This window comes from Gouania willdenowi, chromosome 19 (assembly GCF_900634775.1).
Source record: "Gouania willdenowi chromosome 19, fGouWil2.1, whole genome shotgun sequence".
Lineage (NCBI taxonomy): Eukaryota > Metazoa > Chordata > Actinopteri > Blenniiformes > Gobiesocidae > Gouania > Gouania willdenowi.
The window spans coordinates 24575875-24598332 of record NC_041062.1 but is presented as its reverse complement, the minus strand read 5'-3'; the positions used below and the strand labels follow the sequence as shown (position 1 = coordinate 24598332).

Below are 22458 nucleotides of genomic sequence, written 5' to 3'. Positions count from 1 at the left end.
AGGAAATAATAATATAAAACGTAGTTTTTGTTAATGAAAAACGTCAAAACGTTAGTATTTTAGTATGCAAATAGACACCAATGCATGAACAGGACAAAAAGGATATTTTAGGATTCTGATTTCCATGAATGCAGCCTCACCGGTCTGCCCAAAGACTAAGAAGAAACCCGGTTAAATCAAACTGTGTGTTTACTGTAGCAGCTCTGTGAGTCAGTTCGTGCTTTAAAGGCTATAATATATAGTTTAAACTGTAAAGCTACTGCACTAAGAGCTGTTAGACACAGTTCCACCCGTAAGCCACTGGGAGGCGTTCACAGGTCGGTAAAGATTCTATTTTCTGCTCGTTTCTCCTACGTTCCTGTTTTACACAGATGTGTAAAACTGGGCCTATACACATTTGTTTAGTTATTTTGTGACCTAAGCGAATATCAAACTTAATGAAAACGTATCAATTATCACTTCTCCATTATGGATCAACATTTTGTAAAAAACACTAAGCCAGTGTGTATTTTTTCTGTGGCTGTGACTTCCTGGTTATGGGAGCAACTTCCTGTGTGGTAGACAGTACAGGCTTAAATAAGCACATGCTAAAATACGCAGCAACTTTTTACAACATTTAGTAACAGAACACGTTTAAAAAAAATGTACGTGATTTTTTTTAATGTTGCTTTTGACCAGATTTACAGCAAATTTTGTAAAAATTTATGACATTTTTTCTCTCGTAAAAATATAATGTCATTGTGAACTCTAAATGTTAAGTATTAGATTTAAATCTAAAGGTTTATCTAAATCTAAATGTTAAATATTACATTTAAATCTAAATGTTAAATGTAATTCTAAATATTAAATAATAAATCTAAATGTTAAATCTCCTTAAATGTTAAATAATTAATCTAAATCTTAAATCTAAATGTTAAATATTAATTTTAAATCTAAATGTTAATCTAAATGTTAAATTTAAATTTTAAATATTAAATCTAAATGTAAGATCTAAATTGTAATTATTAGATTTAAATCTAAATGTAAATGTAAAACTAAATGTTAAATATTAAATCTGAATGTACATTAAATCTAAATCTGAATTTTACATTTAAATATAAATGTAAAATTTAATTGTTAAATGTGAGCTTTTATTTTGGTGCTTTTGGTAAATTTGCATATTAGTGAAATATTTGTGACATTTAGATTTAACATTTAGATTGATATTGAAATTATCATAAATTTCCCAAATATTGCTGTGAAATGTCACCAAATTCATGCAGGTTTTTTAAACATGTTTTGCTGCTAAACATTGTAAAAAGTTGATGTCTATTTTAGCGTGCGCCACATACAGGTCTATTCAGGTTCAGGAGGGTGATTAATGGCACATGTAAAGAATCTGTAATGTCAATTTTGACCTTTTACAAAAACAGCCCCGTATTACTGTACTAATACACATTATCAATCAACAAATATCTTCAGCCGATGGCTACACAATTACAAGACAGGATATAACCTTTGTTCTTAAAAAAGAACCACCATTTGTTTACATGAGCTGATATATTACACTCAGAAATGTAAAAAATGACTAAAGCTGTGATTTACTACTCCAACAATCCATAAACAAGTTTTCTCCATGATTCAGGCTTAATGTATTGAATCTCCAAAATTACCAAATCTATCTTAAATAAAATGGTTTTTTTTTCTTTCTCACTGGTTTTACAGTTATAGAGAACACTACAGATTATGTGTCCAACACAAAACAAGCAGAAAACATTTAGGTTCTATGTTCTAGATTAGATTAATCTACGTTAGCTGGCTTCAACTAACCAAACATTCCCTGTCAGACAGGAGCTGTACTACGAACGTCGATCACCTTGGATCTAGGGATGTAACAATTCACTCAACTCCCGATACAATTCGATTCACGATACTGGGTTCACGATACGATTCTCTCACGATTTATTTTACAAAATGGGACTGTAGGCAAATGATGATTGAAAAATATTCCTCTATTTTTTTGGGGGAAAAAAAACTAGAAACTACTGTACTGTTTTCCTTTTATTTTTCATTGTCAAAAGAATCCCTTGATAAACTATTCAAAACAATGCAGTTTAACTAAAAATAAATCTTGAATGAAATAATAAAGGAATAATACAAATGAAGAAGAAGCCTATTAATTTAAATTCTGGTTCTATAGTAAACAATGCAGAACCGCACAGCAGGAGGCGGAGCTTTTATACTCGCTCAGATCTGATCCACTTCATAACTTGGTACTGACCAGGTTACTGAAGTTTAAAATGATGAATAATTAAAGTCCATAATTCAGACCAAAGACAACACTGTTGTTACAGAAAAGGCAGTAATGAGAGAACTCAGACAGGAAGCTGCTGATACTGTTAATGTGTAAAAGTCTGAGATTATTTATGATATTGGTGCATGAGTTACAGTATTTGTGTGTAAACAATTGAGAAAAAGTAATAGTCTGATATGTAAACAGACTTTAAAAATCTATTTCTGTGTACCTAGTGACCTCATGTGGTGTAAAGTGGTATTGTAGTTTTTTTAACACAGTTTAATAAAGTCTCACTCATTGAGATATTTAACATAACATATACATTACTTATTGATTATAAACATTAGGAGGTGTTAAATATTTAAAATACCATTTGTAGAATTATTTTCAAAGCAGGGTTGGGGTCAATTACATCTTTCAGTTACAATTACGTTTTCATTTATCCTTGTTCAATTATAATTCAATTATGATGAAAGTGACCAGCATTTTTTAAAATCACAAATAAATTACAATGACTTTTTTGTCCTCAGAGAGTCAATTACAATTATGTTCTGAAATACTAAAGTTCAATTACAATTAATCACAATTACTGAGCCTGAATTAAATAACCTAATAAAAGTGAGCCTTCCTCTTGTGTTAGCTTTCTGTTAGCATCTCTTATGCTAACAGGCCCTTAATCAGTTGTAAAATACACTAAAAATAAATGTCTATCATCTGATTTATTTCCTATCTATTGATTACCTTGTTCCTAATCAATGAAAATATAGGTTTTAATATTTATGGTGTGGGCGTCTGATCCTTATTTTGTGTCAGTATGCCCCTAGATTTACATTTTTTTTTAAAATGGTAAAATGTGTGAAAGCTTGATATTAAATATATTTTAATAATTGTTAACTACATACAGTATGTGTAGAACAATTTTTATTAAATTTTCATGGCAATTACAATTACGTCAATTATCTAAACTCAATTACAATTTAATTATGACGACAGCAACAGATTTATATTATATATTATCAATTACGCGATTACAATTATAATTGACCCCAACTCTGTTTCAAAGTCAGGGATCGTTTTATGAGGCGACACAGCCCTAATATATATATATATATATATATATATATACAGTATATATACACTAAGCCTCCAGGTGAATTTACTGCATGTGGTTTGTCCTCAGTGAGGTTCTCTAAATATTCTGATTATTAGAATAACATAGCTCTTGTGTTAATCAGGTTCTGACTCATGATGGGCAGCTGCAGTGAGTCCAGCTCTGATCCTGATGTGGACCTCCCAGCGTTAGACCTCCTCCTATCAGGTGCTTCTGCTAAACCAGGCCGTGCTGATGTGATGATGATCAGCAGTGACTCTGATGATGATGCTCCATATGTTCCTCTGGCCCAGAGGCTCCAACAGAGGCAGAACCATGTGATGATCAGAGCTCCCAGTGCTGATCACAGCACTTCGTCAGACCTTCATCATCATCAGAGCGCCGTGAGTGGATCAGAACCACTCAGCACACAACAAGGCGGTTCTGCTAGGAGGAAAACTGGACCACGGACAGCAGAGAAGGTCCAGGCCTCTAAGGAGGAAGCTGTGAGGAAGAGGAATGACCACAAGGAGGAAGCTGTGAGGAAGAGGAAGGACCACAAGGAGGAAGCTGTGAGGAAGAGGAAGGAGCAGGAGAGGATGAAGGCAGAGAGGAAAGCTGCAGCTGAGGCTGTTAAAGCTCTGAGACCAGAGGAGTGTATCAAACACATGGTGGTGACGGTGGATCCAGGTCAGTATCAGTGGATGATCAGGGGTTCTCAACCACTGGTCTCACCCTAAGACCAACATTTATCCACGTCATTAAATCGCGACCCACTTTTTTTAGAATTTAACCAACCAAATTTAGTTTTTCAAAAATAGCTGTTGAAAACACACACACACACACATATATAATATTTTTAAAACATAAATATTTATATTTTCCTGTGCAACATGCATTTCACAGCATGCCTGTTAAAGGAGAAGTTTCTTTCAAAATAAAAGTCCAGCATGAGAGATGTTAAGTATTTATTCATTCTTGTCCAGTTGAAAATCGCTGGTCAACACCACCTGTGTCAAAGTCAAGGTCCAGGGGCCAAATCCGGCCCTCTCCAGCATCCAATGTGGCCCACAGGAGGTATAGATATCAAAGGAAACATAACTCATTGTGTAAAGTACCAAATATTTCAGTCCCTCTAAATACACAAATTCAATAAAACTCCACAATAGTTGGAGGGCTCATGGTTTTGTCATGTTTGTATCACATGATGGCAGACGTTTTTTTATCCCAAATTGTTGAAAGAAGTTGTAATTTATTCCAAATCCTGCAATTTTCCTCAAAGTATTCCACAAAATTTCTCCTAAAGAAGTAGTGTCACAAAATGAAAGAAATGTAAGTGCAGATCCTGCAGGGACTGATATAATATGTGTCACTTATTGCTTAGAGATTATCTGTGACTCACATACTTTATTTATCATTTAAACGTGGAAGTGCAAACAAGGGCACATTCATGTTTAAAGAGCTTGTTTTTTCATCTAAAATCTGTGGCCCACTTGAGATCAAATTGCTCAGTGTTTGACCCCTGAACTAAAACCAGACACTCCTGGTCTTAACTGTGCAACCCCAGCCAATCAAATGCTTTGCAGTATCCAGTAGCTTATTAAAGAAAATATGAAACAATAACTACATGTGTTCTCAGCCCTGCTGCAGCAGGAAGGGGGCGGAGCTCTGCTGGCAGCGCTGCAAACTCTGGGATGTAGCTGTAGCATCGAGAAGCACACGCTACCACGTAGCATCGGATGGATGAGGAGAGCTCCCTGTGCTCAGGTAGAAATACACACACACACAAACACACATACCTGATACTATTAACCTAAGCCCCGCCCCCCGTGTCTCAGACAGGTGAAGCAGGTACATCAGAGCCCAACGTGGTCATGCATGTGACTGTGGATGACTTCATCACTCTGGTTCACGGCTACATCCAGGTATGTCACATGACCACATCGCTGTTCAGACATAAATACTAAGGTTTTATTACAGGAATGTCATTAAACTGTGATTGATCACATATAAGGCCACGGTGTCAACATTTATGTCAGCATTTTGAAATATCCTTGCTCAGAAACTTCTTCTGGATACCGTATCTACAGAACCTTCCAGATCATCTCCAAAACCAAACCCATTCTTTCTTTTGACTTTGTCCATCAGCTCACCACATTTTATTTAAATCTGTTTAGAACTTCTTGAGACTAACAATCATCCAGAAGTCATTTTGTATTTTGTTTGTAATTTCATATACTGCATTTTTGTTGTCATTTTATGTGTTTTTGGAGTCATTTTGTATATTTGTTGTTCTAATTTTGTATTTCTTCCTGTATTTTTGTGTATTTTGTTTTTTTTCTCAGGCATTTGATGTATTTTTGTCTTTTTTTTTTTTGTATTTTTGGTTGTGATTTGGATAATTTCCTGTATTTTTGTTGTAATTTTGTATATTTGATTTTGTTAATTTGTACATTTTCCTGTATTTTTGTGGATTTCTGTTGATTTGTGAGTTTTTGTTATCATTATGAAGTAAATTTGTTGTTGTAATTTTGTATATTTTCCTGTATTTCTGTTGTCCTTTTGTTTTTTCTCTGTCATTTTATGTATTTTTGTTGTTTTGGTTGTGATTTTGTATATTTTCCTGTATTTGTGTACAATTCTGTTGTCCTTTTGTGTGTTTTTGTCATTATTTTGTGTGTTTTTAAAGTCATTTTCTATATATTTTTTTAGTTAATTTGTATATTTTCTATATATTTTTTGTTTTTGAGTCTTTTTGTATATCTTTGGTTGTGATTTTGAATGTTCCTGTATTTTTGTGCTTTTGTGTGCATTTGGAGTCACTTCATGCATTTCCTTTGGAGCTGCACAAAATTAGACTGTTGTCTAATTGCTCAGAGTGGCCTTTTATTGTGGCCACCTTGAGGCACACCTGTGCAATAATCATGCTGTCTAATCAGCATCTTGATATGTCACAGCTGTGAGGTAGGATGGATTATCTCTGCTCACTAACACACATTTATACATTGATTTGTGAACAATACTTTTGTGTTTATAGAAATAGTTTTAGATCTTTGAGTTCAGCTCTTGAAAAATGGGAGCAAAAACAAAAGTGTTGCGTTTCTATTTTTGTTCAGTGTATAAAGGTGGTGGTTCTTTGTTTTTATGGCATTTTGTCCCTCAGGAGGGTCTGGGTCGCTCAGACTGTGGACCTACACTCACCTCCTGGGTCCTGGAACGACAGAGACAACACCAGGACAAGACCCTCAGCCTGGTGGTCATTGAACTGGACAATTACTTTAGGTAGGACACGTGCACGCACGCACACGTTCACTCCATCTTCACTTCCTCACTTGTTTTTTGAGTGATGGAGGAAGCTGAAGCACCAGGGAGAACATGCAAACTGAACTGAATCCACTCCACTCCACCGAGCTTGGGGGTTAGCACTTCTACCTCACAGCAAAACAAAAACTACCAGACATTTCTGTGTAAAGTTTGCGTCTGTGTGTGTTTTCTCAGAAAGTCGTCAAACATGTTAACGATACAATTACACAATAATAGGCTCATGATAGCAATACGATACGATATTTAGGAGAAAGTGAAAAGAACATTTTTGTTCCTTTGTTCCAATGATTGCCATTAACACGCAGGTAGGAGTGAAGCCTTACGCAGATGCAATCAATGATAATCCAGCCGTTATTGTAGTTGAGTTTATTTGAGGGATAAAATGAGGACAAAACATACTATTTCCAGCTGTTTTGTGCTGATTTGACCATGAATGTCGGTCTGGTGAGAACTGTATGTGCTCCCCCTACCTGTTCCTCTCCTTCCTGTCGCCCATTAACGTATTACTCACACTAACGTATTACTCACACTAATGTATTACTCACACTAACGTACTACTCACACTAACGTACTACTCACACTAACGTACTACTCACACTAACGTACTACTCACACTAACGTACTACTCATACTAACGTATTACTCACACTAACGTACTACTCACACTAACGTACTACTCACACTAACATACTACTCACCCTAACGTGCTACTCATACTACGTATTACTCACACTAACGTATTACTCACACTAACGTACTACTCACACTAACGTACTACTCACACTAACGTACTACTCACACTAACGTCCTACTCATACTAACGTATTACTCATACTAACGTATTACTCACACTAACGTACTACTCACACTAACGTACTACTCACACTAACGTACTACTCATACTACGTATTACTCATACTAACGTATTACTCACACTAACGTACTACTCACACTAACGTACTACTCATACTAACGTATTACTCATACTAACGTATTACTCACACTAACGTACTACTCACACAAACGTATTACTCACACTAACGTTTAACTCACACTAACGTATTACTCACACTAACGTACTACTCACACTAACGTACTACTCACACTAACGTATTACTCATACTAACGTATTACTCATACTAACGTATTACTCATGCAAACGTACCAGTCACACACTAACATATTACTCACACTAACGTACTACTCATACTAACGTACCAGTCACACACTAACGTATTACTCACACTAACGTACTACTCACACTAACGTATTACTCATACTAACGTATTACTCACACTAACGTACTACTCACACTAACGTACTACTCACACTAACGTACTACTCACACTAACGTGCTACTCATACTACGTATTACTCATATTAACGTATTACTCACACTAACGTACTACTCACACTAACGTACTACTCACACTAACGTATTACTCACACTAACGTACTACTCACACTAACATACTACTCATACTAACGTATTACTCAACACTAACGTACTACTCACACTAACGTACTACTCACACTAACGTACTACTCACACTAACGTATTACTCCTCACACTAACGTATTACTCACACTAACGTACTACTCACACTAACGTACTACTCACACTAACGTACTAATCACCCTAACGTGCTACTCATACTAACGTATTACTCATACTAACGTATTACTCATACTAACGTATTACTCATGCAAACGTACCAGTCACACACTAACATATTACTCACACTAACGTACTACTCATACTAACGTACCAGTCACACACTAACGTATTACTCACACTAACGTACTACTCATACTAACGTACCAGTCACACACTAACATATTACTCACACTAACGTACTACTCATCCTAACGTATTACTCACACTAATGTACCAGTCACACACTAACGTATTACTCACACTAACGTACTACTCATACTAACGTATTACTCACACTAACGTACTACTCATACTAACGTATTACTCACTAACGTACTACTCATACTAACGTATTACTCACTAACGTACTACTCATACTAACGTACCAGTCACACACTAACATATTACTCACACTAACGTACTACTCACACGAACGTACTACACACACTAACGTATTACTCACACTAACGTACTACTCACACTAACGTATTGCTCACTAACGTACTATTCACACTAACGTATTACTCACACTAGCGTATTACTCACACTAACGTATTACTCACACTAACGTATTACTCACACTAACGTATTACTCACACTAACGTACTACTCACACTAACGTACTACTCACACTAACGTACTACTCATACTAACGTATTACTCACACTAACGTACTACTCGTACTAATATACTACTCATACTAACGTATTACTCACACAAACGTATTACTCACACAAACGTACTACTCATACTAACGTATTACTCACACTAACATACTACTCACACTAACGTACACACTAACGTACTACTCGCACTAACGTACTACTCACACTAACGTATTACTCAAACTAACGTACTACTCATACTAATGTACTACTCACATTAACGTACTACTCACACTAACGTACTACTCACGCTAACGTATTACTCACACTAACGTACTACTCATACTAACGTATTACTCACACTAACGTACTACTCGTACTAACATACTACTCATACTAACGTATTACTCACACAAACGTACTACTCACACTAACGTGCTACTCACACTAACGTGCTACTCACACTAACGTGCTACTCACACTAACGTGCTACTCACACTACGTAATACGCAACACTAACGTACTACTCACACTAACGTACTACTCGTACTAACGTACTACTCGTACTAACATACTACTTACTACTATACGTATTACTCACACAAATGTACTACTCATACTAACGTACTACTCATACTAACGTATTACTCACACTAACGTACTACTCATACTAACGTATTACTCACACTAATGTACTACTCATACTAACGTATTACTCACACTAACGTACTACTCGTACTAACATACTACTCATACTAACGTATTACTCATACTAACGTACTACTCACACTAACGTATTACTCACACTAACGTATTACACACACTAACGTATTACTCACACTAACGTACTACTCACACTAACGTATTACTCATACTAACGTACTACTCATACTAACGTATTACTCACACTAACGTATTACTCACACTAACGTACTACTTCTAAATGAGTATGTAGTGCATTCACATTAGATAGTATGAAAAGATTGAGTATGTGAGAAATACTTGGATGTATACTATATGGGGACATCTTTTAAATATGCACGGTGGGCACACTAGTCATACTCAAACGTCCCATAATGCATTGGGAGCTTAATATAAAATGGTTCTTGGACCGGCTTCAAGCTAAAAATCAAACATTCTTTTTTCATAATAAAACCATCTCTTCTTGTCTTCCATTAGTTTTTTTAAACTCTTTTATAAATAGGGCTCTTGTTTTAAAGTTATCAGGAAGTTAATTAAGGGTCTGTGAAAATGAGCACATGTTATAAAATACACTAAAAACTAATATCTGTCATCTAATTTCTTTCCTATCTATTGGTTACTTTGTTAGGCTTCCTAATCAATGAAAATATAGGTTTTAATATTTATGGTGTGGGCGTCTGAGTCTTTTTGTGTCACTATATTTTTTAAATGGTAAAATGTGGGAAAGCTTCACATGAAACACATTTTAATAATTGTTAACTACATATGTGTAGAACTGTAACGTGGTTTCCCTATTTTGTGTTTAATCATAATTGACAATTTTAATTGAATTTTCTTGGCCATTACAATTACAAAAGTGATATATCTGAACTCAATTACAATTTCATTATGACAGCAACAGATTATAAAATTATTATAATAATAAAAAGAGGAAGTACAATATACTGTAATGTAATTAGGGCCTTTGGACCCTAATTACATCATAATTGTAATTTATTATCAATTATGTGATTACAATTGTAATTGAAACCCAACCCTGGTCTATAGTACGTTAGTGTGACATTTACAACACTGCCTATTTGTACCAATGATCACAGATCTTGATGTATCACTGCCCCACCTTTAATAATCTGTTTTAATCACCTGTGTGTGTGTTTGTCTCTTCTAAATGTGTTCAGTGCTGCATAGAGACTGTATGAGCTACAAATAGACAACGATTGAGTGGAAAAGATAGAGCAGACCTCAGGTACAACTGTGGGAAATGTACTGTAGCTACTAATGAAATGTTAAAATGGAACATGGAATTCCACTCACACTCTGCTCTGTGTTAGTGAACGACCACAGGAACACAGAGTGAAGACAGCGTCCTGAATGTTGATACGCTCAGAGGTGGATAGACTCAGACTTTTTGTCTCTAGATTACAGAAGTTAGTGAAGCAGAAGAAGACTGGAAATGCCGTCACAGCAGAGGAGGGAGGACCAGGAAAAACCAAGAGGAGGAGGGGGAGCGGTGGAGTGGAGGCTCAGCTACAGCTGACCAGAGTCCAAGTAGAGGAGGTTGGTTTATTTGGCTTTATTCATATGTTGCTACCACACTACCAGTGACGTGTGCTCAGGGTAGGCTAGGCCTCCGCTGACATCATGGCACCTAAAATACTATAATTATTACAGAAAGTTAATCCACTTGACTGCTCTATAAATTAATTTTTCTGTATGATTTAAACATTTTTATGGTAAAAATCGTTACATTTAGGCATAACCTGTGTAAAGTAGAGCGAGTCAGACAGTACAGTGGCTCACAGACATGGGGCAGTGTTCAGCACTAAGGAGACCAGCAGTGACCTCACCATCAGTCCATAACCTCTTCAACCCCAATGGACCCGCCGGCGGGGGCAGCTCCAGCTTCTGTGACTCTAAATGTTGTAAAGAAAGAATGAAATCACACATTCTCTGTAATTCTAATAAACTATAGAAGCTAAAACTGTAGCTAACCCACATTCAGAACAAAAGACCACAGCACACACCAGGCCATTATGTAGAAAGAGGGAAAATTCAACAACTCCACAACCTCTGCCTTTTTCCACTGCTGTGTCACAAAATAAACACAGAGCTCTATAACAAGAGCCTACATGAAACTTAATTCTGATCAAAAGTTTCTCCAATGTGCATAAATCCAAATCGTCAGACAGATGCCGCCATTACAGATAACTAGCCATTTCACAGTTGAGAAATCCGTCCAATGAGCGCACAGTGTAAAATTGCTGGTCCCTCATTTACCCAGCGCTGATTGGCCAGGGCTAAAGCCACTCCCATAGTGTTTGATTTCACCAATTCCTACAGGCTCTCAACTTTCCAACGTCGTGTCAATCATTCTGATTGGTCAAAGCATTGCTGAATAACACAAATGCTTAACAGCATCAAAAAGTGGAAGCAAAATTAGCACTGCGCATGGCACCATGGAGACCTGAATGAAAATGGTGACGTGTTTATTTCAAGCTAAATTGCAACATCTAGTGGTCAAACATAAGACTAACAATGATTGGAATCAATTTGACTGACATATTACAGTTAAAAACTTGTTTCCAAACTTGTGGAAAACTTTGGCACAGTTGTGGTGCAGTGGGCTTCCCCCTAAACTTTATTTGTACAAAAATGTATCTTTGGCTTAATGTTTATTATTATCACCAAACTTGCTGCAGTTGATGTCCATACATAGTTCAATTATTGCCTTTGTTAATGATGATTGGCTTTGTATTTGATATAAATCAACTCTAAAGTTTTTTTTTTTGTGTGCGGACGAGAGAGTTTTATATTTAAAACATGATTTATTGTCTCAGTATCATATATTCCAAAATTTCACATTATCTGTAACCACTAAGGGTCCCACTTCATCTGAAAACAAAATTAGCCATGTAAAGTCATGTACTGTAGAAGCTTAGGAAAACGGTAAGATGTTACCCCCAAACTTCTGTAAAGATAAGATCATTCACAACAATCATATACATTTTATAAAAAAACAAGTGGACCTTATAATACAAGTTCTTGTTTTTATTGCTATTGTTTTGCTGAAACATATAAATTGATTAAAGCATAATTAAAAAAAAAAAAAAAAAAAAGAAAAAATGTTTTCACTAAGGTCAAAATTGAAATATAATCAGAATCCAATACTTATTTTAATTATATTCAACTCGTACTAATCCATAAACGTACAAGGAAAGGACTGCTCTTATTTTCAAATTACAAAGACAAAATGACATTAAAAAAAGAAATGTTGCATATTTAATCTGTGTACAGTGGCCTCACGTGCACACTACCTGTTTTATCAGATTTTTTACTTGGTGTCCACGTAGTAAAACTGCTTAATTCCATCCCAAACATTTAAATGGTGTGTACGTCTTTCACAAACAAATTCTCTGCACCCTCTTGTAATTTTCAAACTGGTGCTGTATAGAAATCTGACCAGATTTGCACCACCTAGAGGTACATTGTGCATGCTCCTGAGAGTCCACATATGGCCTTAACTCACTCAGTGCCATTGACGAGATATCTCGTCATTTCAAATCCAAACGCTCAGTGCCATTGACGAGAATACTCGTCATTGCATTTTTTCACGGGGATTACTAGAAAACACCTGGCAGAGGTCCCTCGTCAATATCTAAGCTGTGGGGTGTTGTAGTGACCCAACTATGTCTTGAAGATGGCAGCTGTGCACCTTTAGATGAGATAGATTAGCCACTGATGCTACCCAGCAAGCAGGAAGAAACAGGAAAAGAAGGGAGATTATTGTGTTACAGAGTGATATTGTGACGTTTCCAGCAGCTCACAGCTCACATACTAACACAGAACATGTATGGACCTGAGTGGATTATTGATAATGTTGTGATCGTGAGATAAAAACCATCAACTAACCGGGCTAAAGTGTGGGGTGGGGGTACAAAATACCTCCAGCCTGTGAGTCAGATAGCAAAATAATAGGTGACATGTAGGAGGTAGCAGCACACCTATGGATGAGAGATCATCCATGCTCCGCAGAGCTAAGAGGGAGAGGAGGAAGGCGTTTACAGAGACAGAAAATAGCGCTACGTGCAGAGATGACGTTCCCAGCAGTGCCACAGCAGGGGCACACTCCGACCAGAGAGAAGTGTGGAATTCATGGATAATGTGGCGATTGTGAGATAAAACCACAAAAAACGGGGTAAGCAGTGACACTCTGCATGTCCGGGAGGAAGAGGAAGTTACATGTGTACAGACTGACGGGAGAGAAAGTTGGAGGAGCACCAAAATACAGTAAGAAATCAATTCAACTCTGACCCAGATAGATATATAATAATAATTTTGCCATCAAAAGCCCTGTCTGTGTTTTTTTTTTTTTTGTTTTATATAAGGAAACAATGTTCAGATGTTAGAGTTGTCACTAAAGCAAAAAAATTGCTTTAAAGTCACTGACGGGTTTTTTTTTTACAAAAAGGCTTTTTTCCTCAAGCTTTTTTGCTCGAAACGGAAGATTTGTGTAAAACTTGCTGTATTCAACGGCTGATTACAAAAAACGAAACGAGCCAGAAACAAATGGTTTTTTTGATGAAAGTAGAGGCTTCAATCTTTCAGAATCTGATCAGATTTCAGATAGTCATAGTAGAAAATATTCTGTGGATCTTTAAAATCAGTCAAAATGCTCAAAAATGGCTGGCACTGAGGGGGGTAGAAAATCTGAGGATGGCTGGCACAGAATGAGTTAAACAACTGTACAGCTAATGCTGTGTTCAATACAACTCTGAAATCGGATTTTTCCAAGTTCAAAATTCCATTCTTCGTCTTCACAGCTTGTCCAGACACAACACGTGGAAATATCTCCAATGTAATTTCTGACCAAGATAGTGTTTACTTTGTTCTGTTTAAGTCCTGATTAAACGGTCAACACCAAATAAAAATTAAAACTAGTGCTTGAAACTTTATTGAGCTACTTGCGATTAATTAATTAAAGAAAAATATTGCACAAAAAATAATACCGATAATACTGATATACAGACCACAACACAAGAAACAGGGAGAACCAGAGGAGAAATCGTTGTTGTGCTTCGTAAAAGTTAATTTTAGTTTTAAATAAAAACACTGGATTGAAAACTAAAGCCAGAGTGTGAAAACTGTAAAAGAAAGAGTTTGTGGATCAGCGGAGCTCTGCTAACCACAGCTAGCACCTCAATGCTAAATGTGTAGCAACTAGTACCTCACTGCTAAACTTGTCAGCTAGCACCTCAATGCTAAACATGTAGCAACTAGCACCTCACTGCTAAACATGTAGCAACTAGCACCTCACTGCTAAACATGTAGCAACTAGCACCTCACTGCTAAACATGTAGCACCTAGCACCTCACTGCTAAACATGTAGCACCTAGCACCTCACTGCCAAACATGTCAGCGAGCACCTCAATGCTAAACATGTAGCAACTAGCACCTCACCGCTAAACATATCAGCTAGCACCTCAATGCTAAACATGTAGCAACTAGCACCTCAATGCTAAACATGTAGCAACTAGCACCTCAATGCTAAAAATATCAGCTAGCACCTCAATGCTAAACATGTAGCAGCTAGCATCTCAATGCTTAACAAGTAGCAGCTAGCACCTTAATGCTAACATGTAGCAGCTAAAACCTCAGTGTTAACCCTTAGATGCATGAGTGACTAGACCCTACACTCTTCCATAAGTGGGTCAAAAATGACCCATTATTAGAATCAATACGTTTTTGTGCCATTTTTGTTCAGACTTTTCATTTGTGTTATGTTTTGTATTGTACACACAAGAAGTATTTCATCTTTGAGTTATTTTTATTTTTCACTTTTTAACATTTGGAACATGTTCAAACATTTTGAAGAATAATAATTCATGGATGAGTTTGTTGAACTAGTCAGTTGTATGCACTGAATACAACTTTTTAATAATAACAGGTGACTTAAATATTCATGTAGACAATAACATGGACAATACTGCCAAAGAACTGTATGCTTTAATGGACACTTTTGGTCTTATACAACATGTGACTGGTCCGACACACACTCAAGGTCACACTTTGGATCTGATTATCTCTAAAGGTGTTGATATCTCTGCTGTTGATGTAAGAGACTTAGCTCTATCTGATCATTTCTGTGTCTTTTTTGACCTAGAGACTGTAACATCTGTTCACCCTACATCTGTGTGTTCAAAGAAAAGGTACATAAATGACAACATGTGCACAGTTTATGGAAGCCATAGCAATGACACCAACATTGAGTGCTGAGACAGTTGATGATCTTTTGGATGAGTGTAATACAAAAGTCTGTAATGTCATAGATGTGGTGGCTCCAATCAAAACTAAGAGAAAACTAAACACACAGAAAACACCTTGGAGGAGGACTGAGATAATGCAGAAATTGAAATCTGACTGTAGAAGAGCTGAGCGTAAATGGAGATCAACAAAATTCAAAATTCATCTAGAACTGTAAGAATAATAATAATAATAATAATAATAATAATAATAATAATACATTTTATTTGTATAGGGCTTTTACAGTGCTCAAAGACACTTTACAGGGATAAACAAAATGTAAAAATACAGAGGCATAGACTTAAGTAAAAACACAATGCAATAAACAATAGGTAGACTACAAGATAAAATGTCTATACATTAAAATGGCTATACATTAAAAGCAGTCCAAAATAAGTGGGTTTTGAGGTGTTTTTGGAAGGTGAGAAGGTCCGTGCAGTCTCTGAAATTTTGAGGTACAAAATAAGTCTGCAGCAAGCACCTCAATGTTAACATGTAGCGGCTAGCATCTCAATGCTAACATGTAGCAGCTAACACCTCAATGCTAACATGTATCAGCTAGCACCTCAATGCTAACATGTATCAGCTAACACCTCAATGCTAACATGTATCAGCTAACACCTCAATGCTAACATGTAGCAGCTAGCACCTCAATGCTAACATGTAGCAGCTAACACCTCAATGCTAACATGTATCAGCTAACACCTCAATGCTAACATGTAGCAGCTAGCAGGGACAATGGTCCTAGTGGAGCAGACAGTGTCTCCAATCCACACTGACACTCAGACAGGGTTCAGAACCAAAATGAATAAATCCATGAGTGACAAATGAACAAAGTCAGTGATAAATGATTGTAGTGACAGTAGACCACTCTGTGGTAGAGGATGTGGGCGGGGCTAGAAGTGCTGCTACAGATAGCATCGTCTGACCCAACTTATCAACTGTTATGTAGAAAAACTATTTCAAACTAAATTCATCATCTTCATCAGTTGTCCTGTTTATTTCATGATATTTACAGATATTATAACTATTTTACACTGTTCAGTTTATACTTCTCTGGAATGTTCTGGACTAAGTGATGTTTTTTATTTTAATACAAAAACACATTTGTTTTAGAAAGTTTACAAAAAAAATCTAGAAGTGCATGAATATAATTTAGTTAAATTTAAGTTCGTGCTTTGTGAACAATGATATCCTAATATTCTTTATTCATATTATGTTAGCACTCAGTGATGGAAAATATAAACACGATTTAGTTGTTTAAGCTCATTTGTTGTTTTTGTTGATTCAGTCATATGCTAAAATACATTTAAATTGTTTTTATTTATTTATTTATTTATTTTTCACAAAAAAAAAAAAAATCATTAGAAAAAGTTGCTTCTTGTATCAAATATTGTTAGGCCATTAAATAGATAAATTTCTTTATTGGAGTCCCACCTTTATTAAAAAACCTTTGGTGTAAAGCCTCCTGTGCTGGGTTTCACTGATAATCACATGTTTCTCTCTCTCTCTCTCTCTCTCTCTCTGTCTCTGTGTGTGTGTGTTGTGTGTGTGTGGGTGTGTGGTGTGTTGTGCGTGTGCGTGTGGCCGTGTGCGTGTGCGTGTGCGTGTGCGTGTGCGTGTGCGGTGGCGTGTGCGTGTGCGTGGTGCCGCGCGGGCGCGTGCGTGCGTGCGTGCGGGCGTAGCGGTGCAGTGCGTGTGTGGTGTGTGCGTGTGTGCGCGCGGGCGGCGCGTTTATCCGCATCAGGCAGTGGGTTCCAGCCTCCAGCTTCACACAGGCGTCCCAGTCCACTTCCTGTCCACATGGCAGGACTTCTCTAACCACGTTACCATGGTGACTAAAGCAGTGGCCGAGGCCCCTTTTAAGTGAGTTGGTTCTTCATCTTCTGCTGCTCAGCCTCAGGGCACATGATCACCTCTGTGTGTGTGTGTGTGTGTGCCCAGGAGGGACAGGGAGCAGACGGGCTTCTCCTTCCACCTGGACAGTGAATGGGCGGGGGGTCAGAAGGTGGACAGAGAGGGGCGGGGCCTGGTCCACGTGTGGAAGAGACAGATTCAGCAGCTCAACAGAGTCAGTGCAGACATGGCAGCAGCCATCATAGCAGCTTATCCTTCACCTCAGCTGCTCCTGAAGGTACACACATACGCACACATACAGTACATAGACACGCACACACAAACACACACATTAAACTTACCTAATTTAAGTAGTTAGGTGTAGTGGCAGGTGTGGCACGAGTGAAGCTACAGTAATCAGACGCGCTTCACTATCGATGTAAAGGCACATCAAACACACATGTGGACGTGACTTGTGCATTGTGTCCGTGTACCCATTCTATGTATGTATGGAAAATGTAGATGTATTGTCAGACGTTGGTTAGATCGCAGATGTCTTTGCAGGCGCAGGGTACGCGTTCGATTACGCGTTCGATGGACCGATGCGCATTAATTTAGAATGGATTCACTTCCCATACACATAGATACATACGCACAGATACATACACACATCCTACACACATTGATGCTGGATTACTTTGTGATATGAATCATTGGAAGGAGAACTGAACACTTTATATTGAACCGTTAGTGCTTTTTCCCACGGTAAATCTAAGCTTCCTCCATATTCATCAACATGTTCAGACAAGCTGGGATGGATTTATTAAGGGCCTTATTCTCCGGTCTGGACTTGAGCATTTTTTTACGTCACACACTTATCCCCTGTGTGTATTCTCTGGTCCAGGTTCCTGACACGCCCACCTCGTATTAATCAACCCAAGCACTTAGTCTGTGAATGAAGGAGGTCTGAAGCCAGGGAGGAGGATGGGACATGAAAATGATAAAGCACACTTTTAATTTGAAATGCCTTTGTGGATATACAATGTAACAGGTTGATTTGATCAGATTATCGATCAGATTATTGCAGTGTGAGGATCGGACACATTTTTCTGTCTGAGCCAAAGTTAAAATCTCTCTTTTTTCCTTCTGATACTAACGACACATTAACGGTTGTTTGTGTGGAAAACTTGATCTTATTAACTTCTTACATTTCTATATTCACAAATGATCAGCACATCAGTTATCGTCATCATCATCATCATCATCAATATGGTGCCTGCTCTACAGCGTGACTGAGTGTGATGCACTGGAGGTTTGAGGAAATAATCCACAGTGTTGTCCTTTAATCCAGACACAGATGTTTGCAGCGAAACAGAACCATTGGCTTCATACTTACATAATAAGCAGTTTAAATGTAAAATGTTCAATACCTTATGGAGCTGATGTGACCTGAAGCCGAGCATCATGTTTAAATATGAGTCTGAACATTTCAGGTATCCATCCTCTCATGTTAATTTCACCAACCTCTGCATGGATGATGTTTGTGATCAAACTGTGGTTTTTACTTTGGACATAGTATGAAAATAGTTGGACATCAGTCTGAGGTCTGTCAGAGTTTCATTTAATGAGCTGCAGCCAAGGCACACTCCTGCTGATCTTGATGACACAGCACTCACTGCCTCCCAGCACACACACAGGTTCTCAGTGAATGTTTCCAGGTGATCGTTAAACTATTTGTGTTCATTTCAGATGAATGAGTGGTGCTGTGGAAAGAGAATAAACATGTTGCAGCTTTATATAATGTCCATAAAATAATCAACGACGAAAGAAAGGGGGGAAAAAAGTAGAAGAGATAAGTTCTGGGAGTCTCTTTTCCAATATTATTAGTCAGTGTTGCATAAATTGTAACTGAGTCCAAACTTCTGGTTTAATTTAATATTTCACCTTCTGGGGGCGCTGTACTTATTCCAGGTTCAGAAGCACATGAGAGGAAAAGAACTGAAGTCAAATGGAGAATGCACGTAAGATCCACCCATAGTGAGTAACTGGGATCAAGGTGCGCAGTGACTGACTTAAAGCTGCAGTTTGTACGGTTTTTATTTTATTGGCATCATTTGGTCAAAAATCCATAATCATGTTTGAGCATATTGTAATCCAAAGTGTTCTGAGTGGACAGTGAATCTCTGTAATGAGCTTTGAAAATACAGGAGCGTGACGCTGGACTTGAGCCAATCAGAGATCTTTCTACCAACAGGGCGATCCCATGAGCTGTTTATAGCATTACTATTGGCTGCTCGAGCTGCTCGTCAAAAGTCTATACGTGCTCCCGATCTGAGCGTAGGAACAGTGTGATAGCAGAAGTCTTTAACTCAGCTTTTGTCACAGTGGTTACACGGCAAATCAAGAGGAGAAAGGAAGACCAACGTGAAGAAACAACAGAATAAAGGCACAAACAAGTTCAGGTGGAACAGAGTCCACGGAGGTTCCTCTAACTCGGTATGCGCGGCGGACTGCGCTCAATCCGCTTTCAGTCCGTGCGTAGTCCACCCCACATACCGAGTCAGAGAGAGAGTGATAACAGACGGGATAAACAGCTTGTAAACCTAAGAGAAACAGTATCTAAGGTGGAGAGAACAGACCCAATTAATTGGCAGTGTGCAGTGTGTCTGCTTTGATCAGCTGGGATCGGCTGCTTGTGTCTGAGGAGCAGCTCTGAGCCTCTTACTGTCCTCACAGCAGTGAGTGATACGTGCTTTCATGTTTCTATAACATCAGAAAACTCTCCAATAACACAAGATAAAGTCCCGACATTTTTTACAAGTCTCTATGGAGAAAACAGTCGCAAAGAGCTCCACAGTGTGCGCGTTCACGCATGCGTTCACAAGAAGACCGGTGAGTTTAGTTCAGGAGGGTAGGGGGGAGGGTGGAGCGCCTCATGATTCTACAGACCACAGCTTTAAAAACAGCACATGGTAAGCCCTGTTTCAGATCAAACATACTATATTGGCTTTTTTTATAAAGCATTGCATTTTGTGGAGTCATTGTAGGATTTATATATACAGTATTTATATTAATTTCAAAAGGGCTGATTGAGAACAGGTAAACAAACCTGTAAATGGAGGAGTTAGCTTCAGATGAAAAATCACTCTTGCCCCCCAGAAAAGTTTGTAAAAATGATGCTATGTGATGGCTTTTGGTGCATTATATTAGTGTAATTGTAATTGCATGATCTATTTTCTCACCTAGTTTTTGATAATGATGACAAAGAGTTGAGCATCATTATCAGTTTACCTGTTTCCAGTTGAAAATGTACTAACTTATAATACAGCAGTAGTATGGTGTTTGGTCTGTTAGTAGTCCTCTGTAGAATGATGTCAGCACTGGAACATATCTGCAACGTGTGTGGTTTGCTTGTAGTTGGTTTTGGTAATATATTTAGTTGTAATAGTTTATAATTAATAATTTATCTAAACAGGCATATGTTAATGAAGCACAAAAGTTGATCATGGATGTTTAAAGTCCGTGTAAATCAGAAACACATTTGTGTTATGAGTTTGAGATGTCAGCGGAAAGTTCTGCTCTGCCCGAGTCCGAATGTGTGCATCTCTCCTGGGTAGAGTCAGAACTGCGCCCGCTAGAGGCAAAACACACAATCGCGGTGCAAAAAAAGTGCCCGTTACATGGAAAATGTAGCACCAGCAAACGCGTTTTATTCCTCTGAGTCCAAATATGTGGTTTGTTTTCGGCTAGGGGCCAAATTGAGGCCGCAGAAGTTTGGTGTGCTTCAGCAGCAGAGTAGGGTTTATGCTAATGAGGGCTGATGGGAGAGGCGTGTAAAGCTGCTGCTTGGTGGAGCGTGAGATGAATTAGAAAATGGCCACAGAAACAGTGTTGCAAAAGTTGCTCAAAGTGTGGAAAACTTAAATCTTTCATGAATTTTAACGATTCTTTTGGCACTAAAGGGGTACGGGGTCACTTATGAACATGTTAAGAGTAGTAGGCGATTCCGCCCGCCGCCTACGCTTCTGGACATCCCTGCTATATAACTTTCTTTTATTGTCTTGTTTTATTGAGTGAATAGTTAAATCTTTCCCGTCTCCTCAGGCGTACAGTCTGTGCAGCAGTGACCAGGAGAGGACGTCTCTGCTCTCTGAGCTGTTGATCCGTAGAGGAGAAGGAACCACCTCCACCTCACGCCGCGTTGGACCAGAACTTTCCAAACGCATCTTCCTCTTCATCAACTCCAGGGATCCTGAACAGATTCTGGACTCCAACGTCTGACTTTATCTCTGTGGTTCAGTATTTCACACCAGCTCATTATAGTTTTTAATGTAAATACATGATGATGTATTAATGAAACGTCGTATAACCAGGCAAAGACTCTGATGATCTTTTTAAGTACGGTATGCTGCTTGTTAAACAACTATGACTTTTGTGAAGAACAGACACATGTAAATAAAGTTTTACACAATTAAAAAAACAACAACTAGACATTTATCTTTTTTTAATAAATGCATATTAGGGCTGGGAAGATGTGCTTTTGCCCTAATAAGATTATATCACAATTTTTGGATGCTGACTCATTATATATTGCAAATCAATATTATTATTAGGTTCCGATGTCCCAGAATGGGACAGAGGAACCTATTGTTTTCGCTATTATATCGTT

The 22458-nt window shown here is 37.8% G+C and overlaps 1 protein-coding gene across 3 annotated transcripts; it reads left to right on the top strand.

The window, feature by feature from the left end:
• Positions 1 to 155: 155 nt before the first annotated feature.
• Positions 156 to 22158, top strand: eme1 (essential meiotic structure-specific endonuclease 1). Of its 3 annotated transcripts, none has more exons than XM_028476540.1 (9): positions 156 to 317; positions 3511 to 4055; positions 5005 to 5132; positions 5204 to 5290; positions 6529 to 6647; positions 11072 to 11210; positions 17701 to 17819; positions 17898 to 18087; positions 21894 to 22158. In XM_028476540.1, the coding sequence occupies exons 2-9, from the start codon at positions 3521 to 3523 to the stop codon at positions 22068 to 22070; spliced, it is 1494 nt and encodes a 497-aa protein (XP_028332341.1). In that variant the 5' UTR covers positions 156 to 317; positions 3511 to 3520; the 3' UTR covers positions 22071 to 22158. The 3 variants fall into 3 exon arrangements, with proteins under 3 accessions (XP_028332341.1, XP_028332343.1, XP_028332342.1); XM_028476542.1 differs by having other exon boundaries at positions 21902 to 22044; XM_028476541.1 differs by lacking the exon at positions 21894 to 22158 and adding an exon at positions 19539 to 19624.
• The last annotated feature ends 300 nt before the right edge of the window (positions 22159 to 22458 follow it).

Bases quoted from the DNA above. Each gene is read 5' to 3' on its own strand.
- eme1 (XM_028476540.1), top strand. From the start codon at position 3,521: ATGATGGGCAGCTGCAGTGAGTCCAGCTCTGATCCTGATGTGGACCTC. The intron at 4,056-5,004 runs GTCAGTATCAGT...ATGTGTTCTCAG, and splicing joins GGTGGTGACGGTGGATCCAG to CCCTGCTGCAGCAGGAAGGG. The intron at 17,820-17,897 runs GTGAGTTGGTTC...GTGTGTGCCCAG, and splicing joins GTGGCCGAGGCCCCTTTTAA to GAGGGACAGGGAGCAGACGG.